The sequence below is a fragment of the Kogia breviceps genome, chromosome 7 (genome assembly GCF_026419965.1).
Source record: "Kogia breviceps isolate mKogBre1 chromosome 7, mKogBre1 haplotype 1, whole genome shotgun sequence".
Classification (NCBI taxonomy): Eukaryota; Metazoa; Chordata; class Mammalia; order Artiodactyla; family Physeteridae; genus Kogia; species Kogia breviceps.
This window is the reverse complement of record NC_081316.1, coordinates 19,434,897-19,462,852: the sequence shown is the minus strand read 5'-3', so window position 1 is coordinate 19,462,852 and position 27,956 is coordinate 19,434,897. Positions and strand designations below refer to the sequence as shown.

Genomic DNA, 27,956 nt, shown 5'->3' with positions numbered 1-27,956 from the left:
CTAAAATTAAGGATAAACAGAGGGGCTTCCCTGGCGGTGCAGTGGTTGAGAATCCGCCTGCCGATGCAGGGGACACAGGTTCGTGCCCCGGTGCGGGAAGATCCCACATGCCACGGAGCAGCTGGGCCTGTGGGCCATGGCCACTGAGCCTGTGCGTCCAGAGCCTGTGCTCCGCAACGGGAGAAGCCACAACAGTGAGAGGCCCATGTATCACACACACACACAAAAATTTTTAAAAAATAAAAAATAAATACAGGGCTTCCCTGGTGGCGCAGTGGTTAAGAATCTGCATGCCAATGCAGGGGACACGGGTTCAAGCCCTACTCCGGGAAGATCCCACATGCCACGGAGCAAGTAAGCCCGTGCACCACAACTACTGAGCCCACATGCCACAACTACTGGAGCCCGCGTGCTTAGATCCCGTGCTCTGCAACAAGAGATGCCACTGCAATGAGAAGCCCGCGCACTGCAACGAAGAGTAGCCCCTGCTCCCGCAACTAGAGAAAGCCCACACGCAGCAACGAAGACCCAAGGAAGCCAAAAATAAATAAATAAAATAAATAAATTTATTTTTTAAAAAAAGAATAAACAGAAACAAATGAACTTAACTGTATATCAAATTTTATTTGCGCGGTTATGTTACTTCACATTGCTTTAAAACCCATTATTCTAACTATATATTCTTAACATACATTTATTTATGCTAAGACCCAAAAGAATTGCAAAGAAATTATAAAACTTCATACAGTAGGATGATTATAATAAAATGGTATTAAAATGTTGAAAATATTTCATGTATATCATAAGATAAAGAAAATAATGCTAATATCATTAGAAATCAAAACAGTGTAAGACAAGAATTATAAATATAAAATAAATTAAGGGGAAAGACTTCATTTTAATTTGTTAAGGAAATATCAATATGAAATCCACGGTTTTTAAAAAATGAAAATTTTTGTCTAGCTCTGTTCCCCAGGAGGACCTAAAAGATGCTAACCCCTGTGACATGAACACACCTGGCCCCCAGACACTGATTTCTAAATACTTCCCCACGAAAAGGAACCAGGGCTCCTCAGAGGAATGATTTCAGATCTGAGGCAGGAAAAACACAAAGTGGGCCTGGGACAAATTTTTGTTCCAGAAAACAAGGAAACATTCAGACTAATAGGGCCTTGGCAAAGGCCACAGGAGCCAATCCAAGGGGGACAATATAAGCATCTAAGGAATAATGATAACTGACTATAATACACCAAATAAATACCAATCCAGTGTCCACAGTGACTGAGAGAGAAAGAGAATAAAAAGGGATGCTCTTTACAGAGGAGTATCAATCAATAAACGAAGGAGGACCGAGAGTCGGAGAAATCATCACTTTGCAACTTCCAATGAAAGAAGTGATTTGGCAGGAACACCAAATGGACGCTAAGGTCCTAGGAAGTCCCCTAGTGACCGGGAAGGTCCCTGGGGAGCAGGAGGAAGTGCAGAGAGAGAGACAAAGAGGGGTCAGAAATCACCGCCTCAGCCCAGGGAGCCCACCTCCCACCACAAGAACAGGACCACCAGAAATCATTCCCTCTCAAAGTGAGGGCAAAAATGGGGGAAATGAGGTAAGGCTGGGAGGTAAAGTGGGAGACGTTAAATCCCTGTGGAATGTGAACTACACATCATTTATACTTTAAAATGGTTTCTAACTGGTATATTGCTCTTATAATTTTCTAATCAGTAAAAAATGTAAATCATATTTAAAGCTGTTATGGTGAATATCATTATGCATAAGTTTCCTCCAGATAAGAACCATTTCTTTGGGATTCCCTGGTGGTGCAGTAGATAAGAGTCTGCCTGGTAATGCAGGGGACACAGGTTTGATCCCTGGTCCAGGAAGATCCCACATGCCGCGGAGCAACTAAGGCCGTGCACCACAACTACTGAGCCTGCATTCTAGAGCTCGTGAGCCACAACTACTGAAGCCCGCGCGCCTAGAGCCCGTGCTCCACAACAAGAGAAGCCACTGCAACGAGAAGCCTGTGCACCGCAACAAAGAGTAGCCCCCGCCCGTCGCAGCTAGAGAAAGCTCATGCACAGCAATGAAGACCCAACACAGACAAAAAATCAATTCAAAAAAAAAACCAAACCTGCTGTATAAAAAATAAATTTAGGGCTTCCCTGGTGGCGCAGTGGTTGAGAATCCGCCTGCCGATGCAGGAGACACGGGTTCGTGCCCTGGTCCGGGAAGATCCCACATGCCGCGGAGCGGCTGGGCCCGTGAGCCATGGCCGCTGAGCCTGTGCGTCCGGAGCCTGTGCTCCGCAACGGGAGAGGCCACAACAGTGAGAGGCCCGCATACCGCAAAAAAAAAAAAAAAAAAAAAAAATTTAATTTTTTTTTAAAAAGAGATAAGCAACTGGCCTAACAGCAGGCAGTTGATTTGTAGTCAGAAGTAAAATGCAGACCTGTCTAGTTCCAAAATCCATGTTAAAAAATAAATAAATGAAAGAGTAATTTGGAAAAAAAAAAAAGAAGAATATGAGCATTTTTGAGGATCTTTATACACAGGGCAAAACTGGTTCCCCAAAAGAGTTAGTTACCAAATTACTTAGCAGTAGTTAGCGCTAAGAGCTAGCAAGCAGAAGACAGGGTAAGAAGTAGGGCCTTCTTCTCTGAGAGAACAGCATATTTACAAAGAAACTGCAGGAGAATAAAACATCTCCTGTGAGGAATGACCTACAACCCAGTATGGCTGGTGCAGGACAGAGAGGGGGCGGGGGACAGAGAGGTCGCTGGGGTCAACCCCTCCTTGAACCAACCTGGTGGAAGAAGAGGGTCCAGATCTCGCCAGCGGACCTCAGAGGCGGCGTCCAAGAGACAGGAAAGGTGTCTCCTACAAGGCCTGGAGACTAGGAGGGTGATACAAGCGGTCTCCTCGCTTTCTGACCTCCTGACTAGGTAGAAAACTGTATCATCTCAGGAGGAGGGACAGACGTGGGGAAAAGCTTGTTTGGGCCCACGCTGAATTCAAGAGGCCCGAAGTCCACCCAAATAGAGGTGCGCCAGGCGAGGATGGGCAAGCTCAAGCAGTAGAGTGGGGAGGACAGAGGGTCGTGGAAACGTGAGGAAAGCCGCCAGGCCGAGTCCTCCTGTGCAGACACCCAGCATCGGCCGCTGGTTCAGCTGCAGTTCTGTCCACGCATCAAACTTAGTCAAACTGAACGACACAAGTCTTTCATTCCATTTCTCTTTGCACAAATAAAGAGATCTTGGGCCCCGTGACCCTTCCTACATACTGAGTATGCAGCACCTAGAACAGTGCCTGACACAGAACAGGCGCTCAGTGAATATTTGAAGATATTAGTGTATACATTATACACATAAGCAGTATGTATACTTCATTAAAATATTACATACATTGTTCTGTGCTTTGTAAGATGGGTGATGTTAAGGGGTTTAAAACTTTTGCCTGAAGTACTGACTCTACAGCTCAACCCATGTCCCTCCATGACTCCTCCGCCAGTGGTTTCTTCCCCATCCCTTCTGGCCCCGCCCCACCCATCCTCCATGCAGCACCAGCACAACCTCTTACAACCTTCAACCAGATGGTGTCAATCCTTCCCCACTGAGGCCAAAACTATCCCTACTATCCCCACTATGACCACCATCACCACTACCCCACTATGACCACTATCCCACTATCACCACTAGGACCACTATCACCGCTATCCTGAGACGAAATGGTTGCATAGCTCTGCCTCCACCACTGTCTCCCGGAACCAACTCAGTCACAAGGGGCTCCACGGAGACCGGGGGGCTCTGCCCAATGGTACAGTGTGTGCCGAAGAGGGAAGGTGCCCGTGCTCAAACACGACTTTGAAAGGACACTGCTTCAAAGTAGTACTGAACAGCAGTAACTGTTTCAGAAACCAAAAACACTAGAAATACCCAGGGTCTTCTGAGAGGGGTTTTGCCACCTCCTCCTACTGAAAAAGCCGCCAGTGACGCTCACTGGAAGGGCCCCACCTAAAGTCAAGGGCATCCCTAGAATCTACCCTGGATGAGGAGTCACTGAGCTAATTTTACCTCACTCTGATTCCGAGGTCAGTTCTCCCTAACTGACTCACTCACTTAAGCTCAGCAGTGCTGATCCAACCGTGGTAAGGGCAGACAGTGAACCCCCAGTGGAGTGCTGGCCCCCCGCTGTGAACTCAGCGGTACCTGAGACAGGCTGGGGCTTCTTCCCACCAAAGCCCCTCGACCTCGGCCCCTGGTTGCCAGATAACTGGTGCCGTGGAGCGGGCATCGCATACGCCCAGGAGCATCCCTGCCCGGGCCTCGACAGCCATGGCCCCTCAGACCCCGCCAGGTGTCACCCCTTCCTCTGTCCCGCATCGTCCCCCGTCCCCTCTGACCCTCCTGGCCGGGCTCCATCTCCACCCTCCTTGCACTCCGATCCCCAGCACAGGCGGCACTGCTCCCCGCTCAGCCCAAACCTCTGCTGTGACAACCAACACTCCTGACACAGGCAGACTAAGCGGTGATTTTAGGACCTTAGTCCTTAGGGTGTTTGGAGTCCTGTATCCACCAGTCTCAGGAATTAGCAGACTCTGGGAGAGACAGCGGCACAGTTTGGGGTCCTGCCCACAATTCAGCCTGAACGCATTCTCTTTTCTCGGTTCTATATATTGGAGTTCTCTGAGATGTCTTTTAAAAATCTCAACTGTTGCTGTCAAAAGACTGTAAAATCACTGCACGCAACTTTAAGAATAAAATCTTCATTTTCAACTTTAAAATGAAATTGGAAGGAAGACTAAAAGCAGTAATTTTTTTAAACACTGAAAAAGAAAACCCACATGTGATCAATTCACAGAACAAAGGTCACATAACCCCTCCCACCTCCTCAGCCTTCTCCTCGGCCGCCGCCAGCCCGTCATCACCACCAGACTGGCACAGGGCAAGGGGAAGAGGGGAGACCAGTGCGGGGCTGGGACAATGGCCGCGAGAGGAGCCAGAGTGCAGGTCCTCTGTCTCCAGGGGGAGTGGGCCGCTTGCTCCATCCTCTTTCCAAGTTCAAGTGGCCGAGCATGGGCAAACTGGGAATTCTGATTAGAAACAGAAGAGTAGGGCTAAGCAAGGATCAGTGGTTCTTGCTCTCCTGCATCAAATAAAGATGATCAAGGGCTTCCCTGGTGGCGCAGTGGTTGGGGGTCCGCCTGCCGATGCAGGGGACGCGGGTTCGTGCCCTGGTCCGGGAAGATCCCACGTGCTGCAGAGCGGCTGAGCCCGTGAGCCATGGCCGCTGGGCCTGCGCGTCCGGAGCCTGTGCTCCGCAACGGGAGAGGCCACAACAGTGAGAGGCCCGCGTACCGCAAAAAAATAAAATAAAATAATAAAGATGATCAAATATATTTACTATTACGTGTTGCTTCAGATGGAGAGAACACACCAGTTTTTCCCCACTTCCAGTTACGTATGTGAGCAACTTGTAGGTCAGCCCGCCAAGAACTAGAAAAGCTAAATAAAATACATTTTTTAAGTCTGTCTGAAGGCATCAAAGAGGCACTGAGGCAGCCAAAACTGGAGGGTCCAAGACTCCAAAGAAAAGGGAAGCCCAGTGAGGGAGCAGGAGACTGAGAGGGGCGCTCCTTCCCTCGGGGAATCTGACCATGCTGATTCTGGGAAGAAAACGCAGTGAAAAGTCAAGCAGGGGGTACTAGCTAACAGAGCTCTGGACAGTTCCATAAGGCTGGGAAGACAAAAATTCTAGTACAGGCCTGACGAGTCAGCCAGGACTTTAGGGACTAAGCTCCCCGAGAAAAGGGAGGCACAGAAGATGAGCCCAACACTCTGCACAAACTGGCTGAGCAGCTGAGTTGCAGTAAAACCTCATGGTGCTCAGGAGGCAAACACTGGGCTTCTGCACCTGCCAAGGAGGGGCCCTGGGAAGCTTCCAGATGGAGACCCTGGAGGGCTCCACCCTGGGGTGGGGGGGAAGGTGGGTGAAGGCAGCTGAGACTGAGGCTTACAAGGACTCCCAGCCTCCAGTCACTCAGTCCCCGACTGAACTGAGAGCTGTGACCCTACTCTGGGTCTGCATCAGAGGAAACTCTGAAGCAAGACAGCATCACCCAGAACCTCTACAGCTTTTCATACATAATGTCCAACACTCAACTAAAAAAACAAAAACAGGAGTAACAACAAATAGGACCAAGAGAAAAAAAGAACAGAAATAGAAACAGATCTGGAGGGGACCCATACACTAGAGTTATCAGATGCAAACTTCAACTGTTCAAAAATATACTTGACAAAAGGAAAATTTTCCAAGAATCAAAACGGATTCTAGAACTTGAAAATAACAGTGATTGAATTTAAGAACCCAATCTATGGGCTTAACATCAAATCGGACACAGCTGAAGAGAGGATCAATGAACTGAAGGATGGATTCGTTTAAAAAAAAAAATACAAGTTAGAGGAAAAAAAGTCTATCCAAGGAGCCCAAAAGACACCGCAGGACACTGTTAAAAAGATCTAATGTACATATAAATGGGGCTCCTCACAGCGGAGGAAAGACAGGAAGGGGGATAAGAAATACCTATAAAGATAATGGTCAAAGTTGGTTGAAGAATCAAGCCATTGACTCAACAAAGAAAACCACACATTGGTTTTCAGCAGCTCTTCTGGTGTCTAAGGCAAAAAGAAAATGTTAAAGTGCCCAGAGGAAAAACGGCACTGCCTTTAATGGCACAACACTGAGAGCTGACTTTTCCAGAAAAAGGAAGTCAGAAGATAAGGGATTGGCATCTATAAAATGCTGAAAAACAAATAACCACCAACCTGGAATTCTATACCCAACAAAAACATTCTTCAAAAGTGAAGGCAAGGGCTTTCCTGGTGGCACAGAGGTTGAGAGTCCGCCTGCCAACACAGGGGACACGGGTTCATGCCCCGGTCTGAGAAGATCCCACATGCTACAGAGCAGCTGGGCCCATAAGCCATGGCCGCTGAGCCTGCGCGTCCAGAGCCTGTGCTCCGCAATGGGAGAGGCCACAACAGTGAGAGGCCCGCGTACCGCCCCCCCAAAAAAAAAAAAAAATAGGGGCTTTCCTGGTGGCGCAGTGGTTAAGAATCCGCCTGCCAATGCAGAGAACACAGGTTCGAGCCCTGGTCCGGGAAGATCCCACATGCCGTGGAGCAACTAAGCCCATGCGCCACAACTACTGAGTCCGTGAGCCACAACTACTGAAGCCCTCACGCCTAGAGCCCGCGCTCCGCAACAGGAGAAGCCACCGCAATGAGCCCGTGCACCACAGGGAAGAGCAGCCCCCGCTCGCCACAGCTAGAGAAAAGCCCGCACGCAGCAACCAAGACCCAACTCAGCCAAAAATAAAAATAAATAAATTTATTTTTAAAAAGTGAAGGCAAAATAAAGACTTTTCAGGCAAATGAAAATGAGACAACTCATCACTCACAGACATCAACTAAAAAAATATTAAAGTAGTTTTTCGAGAGAAAGAAGTCTCTGACAGAAATATGAAAAAACAAGTGAAAAGCAACAAAAGGGGTAACTATGAGAATAAATCACAATATTAACTGTACAAAACAATGATGATAATGCCAAAAATATATCTAAAATTTTAAAGTATGATAGCAGTGACACAGGAGGTGGGAGGGCGTTCAGTGCAGTTTTAGTGTCAAAGAAAACAGCAGTGTCAGGGGGGCAGTAAAGACAGGCACGAATCTAGGCTGAACTGTAAAACACACCCTGTGTCTGCGAGTGTATATCCGACCACCGACACGGGAAAACAGAGTTAAAAACACTTCATACTTCTCAAAGAAGGCAAGAGAGAAAGGACACAGAATAGGTGGGACAAACAGAACACAAATAGTAACACTGTACCTATAAACTGAAATATTGCAATTACATTTAAGTAGAGCAAATACTCTAATTAAAAGATAAAAACTGTCAAACTGATCAAAATAAAAACTATACACTATTCACAGAGGTACATGTTAAGATATAAGACCACAATCAGGCGAAAGGAAAAGATACCCAGGCAAACACTAACAGCAAACTGATGTGGCAGATATCGCTGTCAAATAGTGTCTGAAGTAAGAAGCGTTACTAGACATAAAAAGGAACATTTCATAATGATACAAGTTCAATCTAGTGAAGAGAATTCTAAATTTGAATGTACCTAATAACATAATCTCAAAATATCAACACATAAAAACGGATAGAAGTAGAAAAGGAGAAACAGCCAAATTCATCATCACAGTGGGAGCCTTTAAGATGCATCTCTCAGTAGAAGGGGGCTGTCTAGTATGCAGTCACATGCAGCTATGAGGTAGTGATACTTGAAGCGTGGCTGCTCCACACTGAGATGTGCTGCAAGCAGGAAACGCACAGCGGATTTTAAAGACTTAGTATGAAAAAAAGAGCGTAAAATATTTCATTAGTTTTTTTCATGTTGATTACACACTGAAATGATAATATTTTGGATATCTGTGTTAAATAAAATATATTAAAATTAATTTCACCTATTTCTACGTTATTTAATGTGGCTACCAGAATCTGAATTACATGATTAACAAACCTCATCTAACTGATACACACAGAATACTGCATTCCTGCTGATATGCATTGCTTTCAAGTGCCCAAGGAACACTTTCCAAAATGAATGTCTATTGGGCCATTAGGAAAGCTCAACTCATTTCAAAGGATTGAAATAATGCAGGGTATCTTTAGGGATTGCAGTAGATAAGACAGTTCATGCCCCCTCAAAATTCATCCCCGCCAAGGTGATGGTATTAGGAGGATGGACTCTGGGAGGGATTAGGTCCTAAGTGCAATGAGCTCCCTTGCCCCCTTCCGCCCAGTGAGAAGAAGCTGGACATCTAGGAACCAGGAAACAGGACTCACCAAACATGGAATCTGCCGGCACCTTGATCTTGGGACTTCCCAGCCTCCAGTACTATGAGAAATAAATTTCTATTGTTTATAAGTCAGCTAGTCTATGGTATTTTATAACAGCAGCCCAAAAAGACTAAGATAGGGATCTTCACGGAATTAAGCCAGATATCCACAAAAAGATAACGAGAAAAACCTCCCCAAACATTGGGAAGTTAAATGACATACTTCTTTTAAAAACTTTATAAATAATAATGTTTAAAAACACAATGAAAATTAGAAAATACTTTTACATAAAAGATAAATGGAAATTTGGCTTATTCAAATTTGTGGGATGCAGCTAATGGTGTTTAGAGGGTAACTTATAGCCTTAAACACATATACTGGAAAAGAAAGAAGGCTAAAAATCAATTAAGCATCTATCCCAAGAAACCAGAAAAAAGAATAGCAAATGAAATACAAAGCAGATGGAAGAAAAGGGAGCAGAAAATAAGGAAATAGAAAACAAATATGAAATTTTTAAAAAAAATCAATAAAGCCAAAAGTTGGTTCTTTGAAAGGACTGATAAAATTGATAAACCCCTAGAGAGACTGATTAAGAAAAAGAGACAAAGCACAAATTACCAGTATCAAGAATTTTAAAAAGGGGATATTATGAACCACTTTACACTTACTAATTAGAAAGTTTGGGTGGCCTGAATAAATTCCTAGCAGGGGGGAAATGCTTTACCTAAACAGACACAGGAAGACATATAAAATCAGAAAAATTCTATTTCCATGTAAAAAATTAAATCTGAAATTAAAAGCCATCCCATAATGAAAATCCTACGCCAGCTGGTTTTGCCAATCAATTCTTCCAAAAATCTGAGTAACAAAACACCAATCTCACAGGAACTCTTCTGGGGGTAAAAAAAAGAACACTTTCCACCTTGTTTTATAAGACAAGCATAACCTTGATACCAAAATCCAACAAGGACAAGAAGTATAAGAAAGTAAAATTACAGACCTTGAATACAGGTGCAACAATAATCCTAAACAAAATTAACAAATAAAATCCAACGAAAGGAGAATACATCAAGATCAGGTTGGGATTATTCTAGAATCACAAAATTTTTTAAAAAGTTAAATCACCACATAAAAGAAAAATCACTTGATTGTTTTAAAATTTGCAGAAAATATACTTAAGAAAATTTAATGTAATAATTTTAATTCATGATTTTAAAAAACTCTTAGCAAACTAAGAATAGAGGAAATTTTTCATATTTTGATAAAAATATCTACAAAAAAGCCACAGTAGGGCTTCCCTGGTGGCGCAGTGGTTAAGAATCCGCCTGCCAATGCAGGCGACATGGGTTCGAGCCCTGGTCCGGGAAGATTCCACATGCCGCAGAGCAACTACTGAGCCTGCACTCTAGAGCCCGCAAGCCACAACTACTGAGCCCGCGTGCCACAACTACTGAAGCCCGTGCGCCTGGAGCCTGTGCTCCACAACAAGAGAAGCCACTGCAGTGAGAAGCCTGCAATGAAGAGTAGGCCTTGCTCACCACAACTAGAGAAAGCCCACACACAACAACAAAGACCCAAAGTAGCCAAAGAAATAAATTTTTTTTAAAACTTAAAGAAAAGTTACAGTAAATATCATATGTAATGGTGAAATAGTGAAAGCTTTTCCTCTGATACTGGGAATGAGACAAGGATATTTATTCTCATTATTTCTTTTCACCACTGTATTGGAGATCCTAGCCAGTACAACAAGGCAAGAAAAAGAAAAAGGGTTATAGCAACTGGAAAGAAAAAAAAGAAACTTATTTGCAGACATAATTGTGTATACATAGAAAATACAAGAATTATTACTAGAAATAAATGGATTTAGCAAGTGAACACAGAAAAATTAATTCTATCTCTACATACTAGTAATTTATAATGGCATCAAAAATATGAGATATCTAATTAAACATGCATAAGACATACAGAAAACTGTAAAATTTTAAGACAAATTAAAGAAGATCTAAATAAATGGAGGACTATATATACTGTGTTCATGGATTATAAGAGCAATAATAAAAAAGACGTCATTTTTCCCCGCACTGGTCTACAAATTAAATTCAACCTCAATTAAAATCCCAGGGCTTCCCTGGTGGCGCAGTGGTTGAGAGTCCGCCTGCCGATGCGGGGGACACGGGTTCATGCCCCGGTCCGGGAAGATCCCACATGCCACAGAGCGGCTAGGCCCATGAGCCATGGCCGCTGAGCCTGCGTGTCCAGAGCCTGTGCTCCGCAACGGGAGAGGCCACAACAGTGAGAGGCCCGCGTACCGCAAAAAAAAAAAAAAAAAAAAAATCCCGGCACATTTTCTGGGGAAAGACAGCCTAGTGGATTCTAAAATTTATCTGAAAATGCAAAGGGTTAAGATTGGCCAAGGTAATACTGAATAATGACTCAGGTGTAGGATTTAAATTACCAGATATGAAGACTAACTAAATCTACAGTAATTTAGATAGCGTTGCATTTGTGCAAAAGAGACAAAAAGATCAATGGAGCAGAGGGGAGTCCAGAAACAGACCCATACACTTACAGTCACTTGATTTACAACAGAGGTGACACTGCAGCACGCTGGGGAAAGGATGCTTTTTTTACTAAGTACAACTGGATAGCCATACATTTAAAGGGAAAAAAAAGGAACCCTGGCCCCTGTCTCACACAATAAACAAAAATCAGTTTCAGACAGATTACAGATCTAAATGTAAAAGATAAAAAACAGTAAAGCTTTTACAGGGTAACATCTTCATACAACTTCGTGATGATATCTTTCAATGGACACAAAGCGCATTCACTATTACTGAAAAGATTGATCGCCTGGGGTACATTAAAATTAAAAATTATGCTTTTTAAAGACACCACTGAGAAAGTGAAAAGGCAAACACACCCCAAAAAAACCCTGCCATACATATATGTACTCAGAATATATAAAAAGAACTCCTTCAAATCAGTAAGAAACAAAAGAGACAACCCAATCAAAAAATGGGCAAAAGACAATTGTTTCATCAAAGAAGGTAAGCAAATGGCCAACATACGCCCGGGATGCTTCCTGGCCATCAGGGAGCAAGTTTCCACCCCACTGAGCTCCTACCGCTCAACACCACCAGAGAGCTACAACCAAAGAACCAGCAATACCGAGGGTCAGAACCACCAACGGCTCACACTCTGTGGGGGGCAGGACAACGGTCACGACCACCACCCTGGATGGAGCCTACCAAGGCAGACATACTCCATCACCTGGCAGTGCTACTCCTTTGAACACACCCAACAGAAACACAAACACATCTGTACCAGAAAGCAAGTAAGAACATTCAGGGCAGCATTTGTAAAAACTAGAAACAACCCAGATACCCATGAACGATAGGAAGCATAAATTATGGTACATTCATACACTGGGTTATTAAATAGCAGATGAGAACGAACAAACCTACACGGATAGAGCTTGCAAAGATAATGCTGAATGAAGGAATCAAGAAATAAAATATACACATTACTGTATTTCATTTACATAAAGTCAAGAACGTGCCAAATTAATCAACGGCAGAAAGTCGAGACCACAGTTAGCTTTGGGAGACAATTACTGGGAGTGGGTGGAAGGGGGCTTCTGGGAAGCCTGGTAATGTTCTATTTCTTGGTCTGGGCAGTGGTTACAAGAGTGTGTTCGCTTAATGAAAAATTCACTGTGATGTACACTTATGATTTGTGAATTTTTCTGATGTATGTTCTGTTACAGTTAAGTTTTTTTTAAGTACACTATTACTTGCCTACATAATCTGGCAGGAGTTTATTCACACGCCTACCTGGTCACACAATTAGCCACCAAACAGAAGACAAATGCCAAGAAAGGGAAGGATCCAAAAAATGTTTACTTAATGGTTCCTGTGTTTCTAAAACACTGGACTCAGGTGCTCAGGTGGTGAGGTAAGCTGGGGACGTCATCACATTTTCCACTCAACAAGGCATTTCCAGGCTACAACACGGAGCAGCAGCTAGCAACAAACCACTGAGCAACTGCCCCACTGGCTGGTGTGACAACCTCCACTGCATGAGACTGGACTTTACAAAACTCCTGTCCCCTACTTGTTACATTCCTTGTGCTCATCCTTTCAAAAAACTACACTTCAGTGTATGTACCTCAAATTACAAGAAGACAAATACAGTTTACAAAAGAAAGAAACAAACAAAAAAAACCCCCCAAAGTATTGAAAAGACTTACAAATACTACAATAAAATCCCAGTAAAACATAATTTGGCCAACCCTTCTAAGCTTGTGGTAATAAAATCTGACCCAAACAAACTTGGTAATTTACAAGATTCAAATGAGAAAAAACTTAATGATTCTCAAATTGACAAAGACAGAACATTACAGCACTGACATCAAATTATTATTGCTAAGAAGGAAATCCAAACGTTTAGCTTATCAATCTTTTAGGAGAATTGACTAAAGCCCAGAAATGCATTAAGGCTAGTAATTATTCATTTACTAATTTACCACTGCAGACGCATCATGAGAGAATAAATGCATGCTTATTCAGGTCTACCTGAAAAAACCATACAGCCACCTATTATGAATAGGTAAAATGGCACCTACACAGCTCACACACACCCAAGTAACATGCACATCTCCCACTGTGCTCTGCGCCCCCCAGTGCACACTCTTCTAGCTGACACCCTCTCCCTGCTGCTGTCATTAGATCCTCACTCAGCTCCACAAGAAAAGGCCTGAGACACTGCTCCAAACACAAGATCCTTAGGTGAAAAACTTCAGTGTGACTGTAAGCTTTATAATTCTCATCTGCCAAAGAGAAAGTTCCAAAGGAATCCATCTTCAGTCTTCTATCCCCTAAAACAAACCTGACTTACAAAACACCCGTGTTCTGAGAAAGGTGGACTGTAAAAATATTTTTCCTGTGAAATCAATCCTATTTGTCCAGTAAATTTCATTAGGAAATTGGAAACACATAATACAACCCATGGAAATACACATTTAGGCGAGGAATAGCTTAAGACAGCAAAACGGAAGGCACCACGGAGCTTGGTTACTTCATGGCCCTTTTTCAAAAACTCTGGAGCGCTATTCCAAATCTAGGCAGTGCCTTCTGCCGCCCCAAAGGGGAACCAGAGCAATAAGGTGTTTTTACAGAACGTTATGGTACACTAGAGTTTGTTCTCACTAAGAAGTTTAATCCTCAGGAATTTTATCTATATGGGACTTACAAATAACAGAACCACCATTTCACAAGTGATTGCGCAAAATACACATCTAAAAATTGCAACATCGTAAAAAAGCGTTTAGAAGAAACTCTCCAGTGAAAATCACGCATACCTGTGGAAGTGCAGTATTGAGCTGCCTCTGCAAGGAGTCTCTTTCGTGACCAACCTCGTGTAATTTCCCCTGGGTTAATGCCAGCGTTTCTTGGGTCTCTCTCAGAGTGTCAAGGAGACGGTCCCTCTCTTCCAGCATGGAGACCATCAACTGTTCAAAATGCGAATCTGCATCTGGCTGTGAAGGGGAGCTGGACCCATGGCTTCCACTTCCTCCTGGGGGGCCTTCTGCTTCACTGATGGTCGGCATGACCTCGCACATCATCTTGAAATGAAAGACCCAGACCACAGTCATCAGGTGCAAAACAAAGGCTCCCACAAAGCTGCAGCTTTACCGCTATCTGCAGCTGATAAATGAAAGGCTGACAGACAGCCTCATTACTCCCAGATCTGACTGCTATGCTCTGTACAGGAAAAAACTGGGAAAACATACACATGCATATCCAAAGTGTCCAGAACACACAAGATGAAGATATTTAATACTGACAGTAACCCAGGGAAGGGGTAAAGACCAAAGAAGACTACCCTCACATAAAGAACAAACCCTGTGGCATTTTCTCTGCAAAGCTGTACTTTCTAGTTGTTGAAAACAAGTGTGCTTCTGTAACCTTTTTTTTTTCCTTTCTATTTCCCGGTGGGGGAGAGAAAATCAAAACACGTGCCACCCAATCATTTTTCAGGAAAAGCACAGAAGGAGCATACAGCCAGTAAAACTGACAAGTACAAAATCCATCAGGCATCTTAGAGGAATGTGTGCAGTCAGCTCCTGGGAAGGAGTGACGGCTCCCTGAATTCTTGGGCTGGATTTGGTGAGCGACAAACGGAACTGGACTCGTTAAGGGCGCGAGAGGTGTTTTTCAACGGCTGCAATGGTTGGTCAGTCAACCTAACATACGTAAATTAACAGACCCCCCCCCAAAAAAAAAATTCCACAATGGAAATATAGCAGGTCGAGACAGACGTGCACGGCTAGGAAGGAAGGAAAAGTGAAAGGGGAGATTACGAGAGGCTAAGTGTCTCAAACATAATGACGGGGCGAGGGGCAGCGGGCCGGTTCCCGAGGCTGCCGCCGGTGTTCCGGGCTCGGCGGACCCCCAGAACGGAGATGCCCAGGACCGCGTACCACGCACCTGACAGTGACAACGGCTCTACCCCGCTTGCACCCGCAGCCGGTGCTGCAGCAGCCCAGACACCAGGGTGGCGAGAACGATTCACCACGGGAATCCAGCCTGGCTCGGGACTTCCTGCGGCCACAGGTCCTCGCCCCCGCGCCCAACGCTGGGGTCCCCGAGGGTGCGGGTCACCTGGCGCTGGGGTCCGGGAGGGGGGGCGTACGGTCCCGAGAGCCCATTCGCCGGGGGTCCCGCGGGCAGCGCCCCCTGCCCCCGCGACCCCGGGCCCCGCTGCGCACCCTTCCCCCGGGGCTGACACTCACCAGCCGCGCGGCCCCCGCGGGGAGCGCGCCGGCGCCCGGGGCCCCGCTCCGCCCCAACCCTGTTTCAGTCCCCCTATCCCTTACCTTGCTCGCCGGCGGGAGCGGGCGAGGAGGCTCCGCGGCGGCTCGCGGGCGGCTGCTCGCTCCAGGCGAGCTCGGGGCCAGACGAAGGCAGCCCGCGCCCGCCGCCCGCCCCGCGCCCGCGGCCCCGGGCCCGCCGCCACCAGTCACTAAGGCCGGCCTGCGGCCGGACACTGGCAGAGCACAGGAGGAGCGGGCCCGGCTGCGCGTCGCCGGCGTCAACGTGCCCGACGTCGGGCGCGTCAGCGCAGCGTCAGCGCCGAGCGCCGCTGGCACGCCCCGCCCCGTCCCCCGGGGGAGGAGCCCAGGAGGCGGCCGAGTGTGCAAGCACCGCCTCCTCAGGGGGGCGGGCTCGCCTCTCGGACGCCGATTGACTGGATACAGTAGAAGCCCCGCCCCCGGCCCCGCCCAGGTGGGTGAACCTCGGTCGAGTCTCCGATCCTGATTTCCGGCACCAGGCTCCGGGCTTTGGTCGTCTTTCTGAGCGTCTTCCAACTCTCCGCTTACAGCCGTGGAGGACACCGAAGGCCGTTATCGAGCATCTACTGGGTGCCAGGTTCTGAGCACGACACTCCCCGAAGGTCACGGCTATACACCTTACGCCGGAGCGCAACCCAGTGCAAGTCACCTGTTCGCAGCCGGTCAGAGCCTGCGGTGTGGCCTCCTAGGAACCGGTCCTTGCACGACTCGGAAGGACGCGGTTTCTACGCAAGACCCATTACCGAGCTTTACCTGCAGTACCTGGGGAGGCAGAGATGGGCAGCGTTTGATGTTGAGGCTCCTGGGCGCTGTGTCGAGAAGGCAGGCTTTGGAGCCGGGCACACCTGGTTCAACTTACAGCAGATACTTCTTTCTCCCTGCGGTGTGGGCCTGGGCACCGCGGGGGAACCCACTTGTAAGATGGGAGAGTGATACAGACCTACCCCAGGGCTGTTATAAGAAACAGAATGTGTAAGAAGCACCTAGGCAAGGACCTGGTTGGGGAGGTACTCAGCGAATGGTGGTCATTTTTATCTTTCTCAACATTGTTATCCTTATTCATATCCATATTTCATCCTTGCTCAAACTTATAAAAAAAACCCTGCTGTGTGCCAAGTCCTGTGCTATATCTTGCAGATGCAGAGATTAATAAGTACACCTTTAATAACTTAAAGCAGATGCTCCCCACTCAAGGTCTGACTCCTGGATCACAAACTCTTGGCCAAACAAAATGTCCAGGCATTGTTGCCAACTGACACTGGCCGCTGTCTGGCTAAGTCTAAGTAAAGGCTGCATGGCGGGGGAGGGGTGGGGGGTGGGTGAAGCCTTCCAAGGTAGATTCCTTGATTCCCAGTTGTGAGCTCACCAAGAACAGGTGCTATGTCTGATTGGCTTTCTTACCTCCCAAGTCCAGGACCACACCTTTCATCCACGTATTTGTTCATTCAATAAATATTTGAATGACTCCACGTAAATATGAATTTGCATCCCTGATCCAGGGTCTGTAACAGAGGAAAACATCCAGCTCTCCTCAAGTGTACCAGCTTAATTCATCCAGCCCATATTGGCACCATGCTCAGAAAGTACCTGCCTCCTAAAAAATCAGCACAACAGTAAAATTGTGTTCAACAGAGTAGAATGTTCATTCATTTCATGAACATTTATAGAACACCGTGAGCCAGGCATGGCCTAGGTTTGGGGAACACAGGACCGTGAAAGACGTCAACTTGCCCCAATTCACAGCCTGGAGGGGAGAAGAGAAACAGACTATTACAATGTCTGTCCTATAAACAGCGTGTGACTTGGTGCCTTGGGACCACAGAGGAAGGAGGAACCAACTCTCCATTGGCATCACAGGGGCTTCACAGAGGGGTAACATCTGAGCTGGGTCTCAGGATGAGCAGTTTTCCAAGCAGAGAAGGGAGAAGCCCATCTGGTGTAGCGGCAGGAAAATGAGAATCCCAGATTTCACTCATTTTCATGCGTTCATTTCATTCCCTCAGATTGCAGAGTCAGTTAAAAGGAAAATTGTAAGCAACCTCAAATGGCCAACAAAAAAGACTGGTTAAATCATTGCACTGCAAATGACAGAAAGCTTGATGACATTCAGAGGTATATTTTAGACGACTGGCAAAATTCTTTATCCTCACTGTGGTGGTCGGTACATGACTGCATGCATTTGTCAAATCTAACAGAACAGGGCATTAATGTGTAAATTGTGTCCTAACTTTAAAAAATTGAAGTGTAGTTGATTTACAATATTGTGTTAGTTTCAGGTGTACAGCAAAGTGATTCGGTTATGCATACATATATATCTATTTTTCTTCAGATTCTTTTCCCTTATAGGTTATTACAAAATGATTGAGTGTAGTTCCCTGTGCTATACAGTAGGTCCTTGTTGGTTATTTAGTTTATCAACATATACCTAATTTTTTTAATGGGAAAAAAAACTTTTAAAAATACCAAGTTACGCACAAGTATATAGAGTGTGAGCCCTAATTCAAAAAAGAAAAGTTTGTGTTTAGATGAAGTCTGTATTATCTAAAATTTATTATCTTGTATCTGAAAAGTTCTAAATATTATTGATATTCATCAAAGTGATACAATTTTAATAAAATGAGTTTTCCATGAAATATTTTTGAAAAGTGAAATTCAATTTTAAATCTCAAATTTGTAAAACAAAACATGTATGTCTACATGTGAAAACGTTGTTACTGAGTTCAATTAGTTTCTTACATTTCTCTGTATATGTATGTACAGAGATACTCCTAGAAAGAGTTAATGTCAGCCTGTTGGCAGGGGTTGTCTTTGAGGGGGACAATGGGTTGTTTTCATCTGTGTAAGTTTATTTATTTACTTTTGGCTGCGTTGGGTCTTCATTGCTGCGCGCGGGCTTTCTCTAGTTGCAGTGAGCGGGGGGTGGGGGGGTGGCTATTCTTTGTTGTGGTGCGTGGGCTTCTCATTGCAGTGCCTTCTTGTTGCAGAGCGTGGGCTCTAAGCGCATGGGCTTCAGTAGCTGTGGCACGCAGGCTCAGTAGTTTCACTTTCTTCTTTGTGCTAGTTTGTGCTTTCCAGATACTTTATCATGAATGTGCATGCTTTTTATCATTGGAGGAAAAAACCCCACCAATGTTACTTTAATAAAACCGAGGCAAGAACAAACCATGGCACATTGCTCTCAGGAAGCTAAGATGACATTTTGATGTAGTTATCTATATCACTCAACTAAACTCTTTCCCAGAAGTATTCACCTGAAAAATATTTCAGAGGCTCAGTCAGGAAAACAATGAACATGAGAAACGCTTTCCCTCCAATTCTTCTATTAAAGGCTAGATAAAATATGGGAGTACAGGTGGGGGGTAGAGTGTTTTCTACTGTGCCCAAGGTTGTGTTTTCACAAATGTGCCCACCAGCGTTGACTCTCCAGATGATGTAGCTGTCAACCTTGAGCGTGGCCTGGGCCACGTCCCCTTTCTAGAGAGGTAAGGGGTCCGGGAGGAGATCAGAATGTGGCCTGGCCTCTATCACAGAGATCTGGGTGTGTCCCAAGTCTACTGGAATATGTAAAGCAACCTAATGAATGATGGTGGGACAATATTATTCAGGCTGGGGTGGGGTGGGGTGGAGAGGTCTGAGCTGGGGGTGGGTGATGGAGGATGTGGCTCTCCGTTTAAGAGGAGGAAACTGAAGCCCAGAGATGCAAAGAGCCTTTGCCCAGCAGCACCCAGCTAATTTGGGAAGAGCTGGGACTGGAGCCTTGGCCGAACGGGGGTCCTAATTGCTGATCTCGTCACTATGCTTGTGAGCAAGGAATGGTCTCTTAAAGGGACCCCCAGAGACTAAGCACTTTATCAGTGGGTCTCAGCGCTGCCCCCGTAATCCAGTCCCCTGCAGAGGAGGTGAGGCCCCGGGCTTCATTAGCTTGATGACTTTAGCCATTAGAACCAACCCTGTCTGGGTTTCCCATGTATCCCTGCCAAGGTGAGGAGGGGTTGACAGACAAGGAGAAAGGGAAAGAAAGAAGACTATTCGTCTCATTTAGTTCTTAAGATAATTCGCCACACGGCTGTTCCTGTATCCTCCCCACTATACACATGAGGAAACTGAGGTTCCAGTGGCCACTAAGCAGGGAAGATCATCAGACTGCGTGGTCCAGTTTCCATGGCAGTTCTGTTTCCCACAGTTGACCAATTAGCTGAAGTTTTGGCCCATGACCGAGCCTGTCCGGAGCTTGGTTGGTGCATGTCCGTCCGCAAGAGCAGGAAGGAGAAAAAGCATTTACAGAGAACCCCTAACTCCTATAGCCTCGCTCAAGCCTCACAAGTGTATCTTCCATCCTTTTATGGATGCGAACGCTGAGATGCGGAGAGATCAGATTACCTGTCCAAGGCCCACAGTTTATGATTTGGTAGAAGCTGGGGATCTTGAACCCAAGACTGCCTCCAAAGCCAGTTTTCATGCTGCTACAACAGAACGAGTCCCCAGGCCGCCAAAGCTGGGTGTCCCCAGCTGGATTTGTCAATCCCATAGACCAGTGCATCAAGGCACTAAACCTGATGCCCACTGAGGGTCTACGTGCCTCTCCACCTCTTGGTCTGAAACACGCCCCATTGTCGCAACACAGTGCCGGGCACAGGGAGTTACCGGCTCCTAGAGGACCTCAGAGCCTCCCACATGGACATGAAGACATCCATCCCTTTCATCTGTGTAAGTTTATTTATTTATTTTTGGCTGCATTGGGTCTTTGTTGCTGCGCGTGGGCTTTCTCTAGTTGCAGTGAGCGGGGGCTATTCTTCATTGGGGTGCACGGGCTTCTCATTGCAGTGCCTTCTTGTTGCAGAGCATGGGCTCTAAGCGCGTGGGCTTCAGTAGCTGTGGCACGCAGGCTCAGTAGTTGTAGCTCGCAGGCTCTAGAGCACGGACTCAGTAGTTGTGGTGCATGGGCTTAGTTGCTCTGCAGCATGTGGGATCTTCCCAGAGCAGCACTCGAACCCGTGTCTCCTGCATTGGCAGGCGGATTCTTAACCACTGCGCCACCAGGGAAGTCCCTGTGCACTTATATTTAAAAGCAAGTCATAAGCTCCTTGCAACTTGCTTCTCTTGACAACTTCATTATGCTCTTCAGATAGAGGCAATCTAATAAAAACGCCCAGCAATTGGAGGAAGAAGGGCCTGGGCAGGTAGTTCAGACTCTCTGAGGGCTCAGCTGGGGCCCCAGCCCTGACCTTTACCTTGACCTCGGGTGGGGTCCATACCCATACGAAGCCTTGATCTCTTCATCTGTAGACAGGGATAATAACACCCACACCAACTATCACACTGGGATGTTGTGAGACTCATGGCTGGACATGAGAAGTGACCACCCTGGAAGCCCTGCTGGTTCACTGCTGAGTCTGGTCATCAGGCCCCTCTTTGAAAGGCACTTTCGCACAGTAGTTATAATGGTAGGCTCTGGAGCCCAGTGGCCTAGTTCAAGTCTTGGTTCTGCTTCTTTTTGACACGGCTGTGTATTCTTAGGCGAATCCTCTCTGGGCCTCAGTTTCCTCATTCCTGAAGTGAGGATGATAGAACCGCCTCATGGGGATGGCTGTGAGGGTTATGCTAGTTGGGAAGGGTGATATAGAAGATCTCTGTTATCACCCGAGGGGGTCCCTTTCATCCAGGCCATGCCCATCCACCCTGGAGAGAATTGGGATTGAGCTGAGTCCTCTGGTATCTCATTGCCCTTTGCCCCCAAAAGGCTAAGAGAGGGGCTGGACCCCGATGTTGTCAATTCCACGTAAGGGACGGTGCAGGGGCTTGTGGGGTTTTCCTCTCTGTCAGAAGAGAGGACAACATGAGAGAAAGCCTTGTGGCTCTTCTTCCTATTTGCCTCCTGACCTTCAGGACATGCAGCCAGGAGCTGTGTCAGTGTGTCCCGAGGCCACAAGGGGAGACACTGCCCATCGGGTTTCTAGGCAGGAATTCTTTCCCACCATTTCTCATGAAAGTTATGTTTTTCCTAATCCCAAATAGAGATATCAGTCAAGACATCGAGACAAAGGGAAAAGCATTAACATGCTCTTTGGAGAATGAAATAGTCAACACGAAGAGGCTACTGGTTGGAAAGAATCCATCGGTCAGGTCAAAAGCGAGGTCAGGATGCGCTCTCACGTGGAGTTGAAGGATAAGGTTGAGATTTTGGGAACCAGGACAGAAGGACAGGGGCAAGAACCAGCCACTACAGAACCAGTCTGGCTTGCGGCTGCAGCACATTGTAACTGCCTGCTCAGGGCCCTGCCTGTGCCAGGGGTGAGTCATTCATGTGAATAAAATAAACATGAATGAGTTTATACACACAGGATACTTCACACAAATCCGATGAGTGGTATTCTAAGGAATAAACAAAAAAAAGTCCTTCAGTTGGCGAGTTTGTGATTCTGGGTAGTGCTATTAAACTTGCTCAGGGATCTCAATGTTACATGATTTGAATCCCACTCAGCAGTACTTGCTGATACTTCTCAGTGCTTGAATATTCACTGTAGGTTATGGTTCTGTGAAGCAGATGCAATAGTTTCACCACTAAAAAAGTGACCTCGTGGGGATGGAAAAAGGTATTCCATGCAAATAGAAATCAAAAGAAAGCTGGGGTAGCAGTACTCATATCAGAAAAATAGGCTTTAAAATTAAGGCTGTCACAAGAGACAAAGAAGGACACTGCATAACAATCAATGGATCCATCCAAGAAGAAGACATAACAATTGTAAATATATATTCACCCAACACAGGAGCACCTAAACATACAAGGCAAATGTTAACAGATATAAAAGGAGAAATTGACAGTAACGCAATAATAGTCAGGGACTTTAACACCCCACTTACATCAATGGACAGACCTTCCAGACAGAAAATCAATAAGGAAACACAGGCCTTAAGTGACACATTAGGTCAGACGGACTTAATTGATATCCCTAGAGTGTTCCATCCAAAACCAGGAAAATACACATTCTTTTCAAGTGCACATGGAATATTCTCCAGGATAGATCACATGGCGGGCCACAAAGCAAGCCTCAGTAAAGTTAAGAAAATTGAAATCATCTCAAGCATCTTTTCTGACCACAATGCTATGAGATTAGAAATCAACCACAAGAAAAAACTGCAAAAAAAGTGACCTTGAGGATGAACCTGGAGGACGTGATGCTAAGTGAAACATGCCTGCCAGGAAAGGACAAATTCCACATACAGGAGGTCCCTAGAGGAGTCAAATCCATAAAGACACAAAGTAGGACGTGGGGGCCAGGGGTAGGGGGAGGAGGATGGGGAGTGAGAGTTTAATGGGGATAGAATTTCAGTCTAGGAAGACGAAAAAGTTCTGGAGATGGAGAGTGGGGATGGTTGTACAGCAATGTGAATGTACTTAATGCCACTTAGCTATATACTTAGAACTGGTTAAGATGGTAACTTTTATATTCTATATATTTTACCATAATAATAAAAAAAAAGCAATCTGTACTTTCCTATTGCCCAACTCGAAGAATGCTTTGGACTCCTAAAAATCTGACCAACATCATTGTCAAGTGAAAAGTTTTTCTACAACTGGCATATTTGTCATGAAACAAAGGCTCAAGACTATCAGACAGGGCAATTAATCTTTTTAATATCATATATTTGTGGAATTATCTTTAAATTTTTAATAATTTATTTTTTATCAAAGAATAGTTGATTTACAATGTTGTATTAGTTTCTGGTGTATAGCAAAGGAATTCAGATATATACAGAGAGACAGATAGATAGATAGATACAGATATAGATATAGATTCTTTTTCAGATTCTTTTCCATTATAGGTTATTACAAGGTATTGAGTGTAGTTCTCTGTGCTATAGAGAGTAGGTCCTACAAGAGTAGGTCCTTGTTGTTTATTTATTTTATACAGAGTAGTGTGTATATGTTAATCCCAAACTCCTAATTTATTCCTCCCCCCCCTTCCCCTTTGGTAACCATAAATATGTTTTCTAAGTCTGTGAGCCTCTTCCTGTTTTGTAAATAAGTTCATTTGTATCCTTTTTTTTAGATTCCACATATAAGTGATATCATATGATATTTGTCTTTCTCTGTCTGACTTACTTCACTTAGCATGATAATCTCTAGGTCCATACATGTTAAAATGATTTTTAATTGGCATTTGTCTTTTGCTAATAGTCCCTTCTTTTTATGTTTTCTGTTATCCAATATCTACATCAGGTAGAGATCCTTCCCACATGTTATTAAAATATGTAATATTGTCAAAATATATTAGTTTATAATAATAAGCCACGAGTGTATGATTTCTTTTTTTTTACAGAAAACCTCTGAACCTGCTTACTAGGGTCCATCATTATTGAAATCATATAAATACAGTGTTTTGAAAAATAATTGGGGTTTGGGGAATTCTGATACCTCATTCCCAAGTCTCAAAGATGACTGTCTGTTGGGAATTTGGAAACCGTGATTGCTGACTTACTGAGGAACGAGGATCACACTGAGAGGCTGTGCCACCCAGCGCCCGCGCCCAGGGCCCTGGGAGTCAGAACAAGAAACGAGCGTGTTATTTGAGCCCTTTCCTTGAATGAATGAATGATCTCACTGCAGCTGGCAAAGCCTTTTCTTTCTCCCTGACACTTCCTTAAAATCACTTTAACCTTGATAGGTGACATGACAACTGTGGGGCGTGGCTATTTTTATCTATTTCATTCATTTGTTCAACAGACGTGATCATGTCGGGCCACTTGATGCCTGACCGGGCCAGGCGCTAGAAATCAGACAGTAAATCGGGACGGCAGAGCTGAGTGTCCAGCGTCAAAACAGACAAGCAAACAAAAACTGCATCTGGTTTAAAAATCACACGTGCTGCGGCCATGAATGGCTCTGGAGACGGGCTCGCATCAGTTGGATCCCCTACATCGAAAAGTAGTGTTGAGGTCGCCCCGTGGCTGAGAGCTCCTCTCTGCCCTTCTCCTCCCCACCGTTCAGCGGGAAGGGACATGAGTTTCCCCAGGGAGAAGCCAGAGAGAGGTGGACGGACGTGAACTCAGCATCAATTAACTAATGAATCTGTGTGTCAAGCTAAGAGCTCTTGTGTGCATTTTGGATCTTTGCCTTGGAGGGTCTGGTTGGCCATCTTCACTGCAAACACCAAGTTAATTTGGAATCAAAGGCTTAGCATTTCATGCACAAAAACCACAAAGAACAAAAAAGAACAATAAAAAACCTGAAAAACTTTTTCTTGGAGACTGGCATGTGTTTTAGTTTGCTAGAGCTGCTGTAACAAAGTTCCACACCCTGGGGGGCTTAAACAGCAGACACTCACTGTCTCCAGTCCTGGAGGCTGGAATCTGAGATCCAGGTGTGGGCAGGGCTGGGTCTTCCTGAGGCCTCTCTCCTCGGCGTGTAGACGGCCGTCTCCTCCCTGTGTCCTCACGGGGTCGTCCCTCTGTGTGTGTCTGTGTCCTTTTCTCCTCTTCTCATAAGGACACCAGTCCTATGGGATTAGGGCCCCACCCTTGTGACCTCATTTCACCTTAATTACCTCTTTAAAGATCCCATCTCCAAATACAGTCACATTCTGAAATGCTGGGGGTCAGAACTCTGACACATGAATTTGGGGAACACAGATCTGTCCGTGACAGCCTGCCTCAGCAGCGTCCTTGGCTATGATGTAGATACACCAGTAATCTCCCCCCACCTTCAGTGTTAACTTCCTGCCTATCACATTTCCATTTACAAGGTCTGACCATTGATTATGTGTAGCTTCTGGCAGATTTCTTCAACCTGGCTACTGACTGTCTAATTGTGTGTGTGTGGTTTTTATTGTTGCTGTTGTTGTTTTGGGGGTTTTTTTTGGCTGTGCTGCGTGGCTTGTGGGATCTTAGTTCCCCAACCAGGGATCGAACCCGGGGTCCCAGCAGTGGAAGCACCGAGTCCTAACTGCTGGACCACCAGGGAATTCCCATAATCCTGTGTGTTTATACCATGTTTAGGGAGGCGCCTGTGATTTTCTTGTGCAGTATAGATTTTCACACATCTGAGGCTCATTACCGGCCGCTTCTCTAGATAGCATGTAAGTTTAGGTCAAAAGAGCAGATTTTAGCAGGTGAGTCAGATCCAATGTGAAAGGAAAAGCATCCCCACATATGAGGCAAACTTACTTCCCACAAATGGAGCCTTGACCGCCTGCTCCAACCCCACGGCGCCCCTGCCCCATCCCACCCTCCTCAGCCGACCGACCCTGCCTCAACTCCACTGCTGCCCGCCGCCCAGGCAGCCCTCTGGCCGTACCTCCTCTTGGCCCGGGTGACAAGATGCAGATGGCAGGGGTGGCTCACAGCCTGCCAGGGACTGACGGGGAGCGCTGTCACTGTCCCCTCCGGCCCAGCATTCTCAGGGCCTGCTGGCTGCGGATCAGGACGAAGAAAGGGAAACGAGGCCCATTTCTTGGGCAGTGGGTGTGGGGATTTCTTTTTCTTTTTCTTTTTTTTGGGGGGGGGAGCGGATCAAAATATGCAGACCTGAGTAATGCCTTCCTTGACCGGGGCGGCAGCAGAGTGTGTGAGCACCGGTGAAGGAAGGCTCCAGGCAGGGTGCAAGGAGCAGGGCTGTGAAAAGCAGTTTGCGGATTCCGGGAAGAAGCCGGACAACTGGAACGCAAATCCACCCACGCTGTGCTGGGAGCTGCTGCCCCAAGGGATTTCTAAGAGCTGATCGCCAAAGAAAAGCCGGGCGGGCTCACAGCCAGAGTTCTGGGAACTGCCTATCTCAGGGCCTGCCGGCCCGCCCGCCCGCGGTAATTCACGGCGCTGGCTGGCCTGGGCTTTCACACCGGGCAGGATGGGGACACGTGGGATCTCTTTACCAGGCTTCCCAGCGTGGAAGTTGTAGGCAGAGGCTTCGCACAGGGAGGATGCCGGAGGCATGGGGGAGGGCCCAGGGCAGGGTCTGCTCTCGGCCAGGAGGCGGGGCCTGGCAGCCCTCTGTCTCTCTGCCTTGATCTCCAGCACCGGGCAGGTGGGCAGTCGTCACCTATGGAACAACTGCTGTCCCCCGAAGGGTCCCAGGGAGCCCACGTGGAGCAGTTCCTTCCTCCTGGACGGGTCGGGTGCCTCCCCGTGATGCAGCCCACCCTACAGGCTCCCTCGGACCAGGGCGGGAAGGGTCCGGATCACTCACACCCGACCTCATTCATTCAGGGCACAGTGATCTCTCGAGGGCCTACAGGGAAGGAAGAAACCAGACAGACAGGATCCTGGGAGGAGATAAGCCTTAAAGAAGCAACTACCCCAGCATTTCTTCAATCACATGGTGAGACATGCCCCACTGGAAAGGATGGGAGCAAGGAGGCCTGACCGCAGTGGCAGTGCTGCTCTAACCCAGTCTGATGGGGGAGGGTGGTGGGCGAGATGGTGGTGCTGTGGCCGCCAGGTGTGGGCGGGAAGACATGCTGCCCCTCCGTGCTTGGTCCATCTTACTAGGCCTGAGAGGGCTCCTGAGTGAGCTTCCAGCAGCCCCGACCAGACCCCATCTCCTCCATCCCATTCAGCAGCTGGGGGACCTCAGGGCGTAAGATGTGGTCCCGCGCCGAAGGAGAGGCCATGCCAGAAACATTCCCACTCTACGAGGTGTCCTAGACTTTTGGATCAACACCTCCATCGCTAAGTAAATTTTGAGTGCCTTCCTCTATGTAACGGTGGCTGGGTAGATATGTCCGCGTCCTACTCCTGGTCCCTGTGAATGCAATCTTACTTAGAATAAGGGTCTTTGCAGATGTCATCAAGTTAAGGATGTCAAGATGAGACCATCCTGGATTTAGGGTGGGCCCCACATAGAACGACTGTGTCCTTATAGAAAGAGGAGAGGACGCAGACACACAGGGGAGAAGGCGTGTGAAGACGGGGCAGAGATTGGAGGGATGCAGCCGTAGGCCCAGGAGCACCGAGGGGTTCTGGCCACCACAGGGAGCTCGAGGAGTGGCGGATTTAGCGAAGGAGAGGGACGGGTTCTCCCTGTGAGCCTCGAGAAGGAACCAACCCTGCCCACACCTTCATTTTGGATTTCTGGCCTCATTTCTGGTCTTCATTTTGGATTTCTGGTGTTGGAGGTGCTTGATCAAAAAGTCTAGGGCCAGGACTTCCCTGGTGGTGCAGTGGTTAAGAATCCGCCTGCCAGTGCAGGGGACACGGGTTCGAGCC

At 46.5% G+C, this 27,956-nt stretch overlaps 1 protein-coding gene across 13 annotated transcripts in view; it reads right to left on the bottom strand.

Annotated features, from left to right (window-relative positions):
• Positions 1-15,897, bottom strand: part of PPFIA1 (PTPRF interacting protein alpha 1) — an 85,218-nt gene extending 69,321 nt beyond the window's left edge. For 5 of the 13 annotated variants that reach the window (XM_067037795.1, XM_067037800.1, XM_067037797.1 and 2 more), the window contains exons 1-2: positions 15,780-15,896; positions 14,262-14,525 (exon numbers count right to left, since the gene is read on the bottom strand). In XM_067037795.1, the coding sequence (XP_066893896.1) occupies positions 14,262-14,525 (264 nt within the window). In that variant the 5' untranslated portion in view covers positions 15,780-15,896. Of the gene's footprint in view, positions 1-8,908; positions 8,961-14,261; positions 14,526-15,390; positions 15,414-15,779 lie in introns of those variants that run through there. The other 8 variants (XM_067037801.1, XM_059067870.2, XM_067037802.1 and 5 more) reach the window with 4 other exon arrangements.
• Between the last annotated feature and the right edge of the window lie 12,059 nt (positions 15,898-27,956).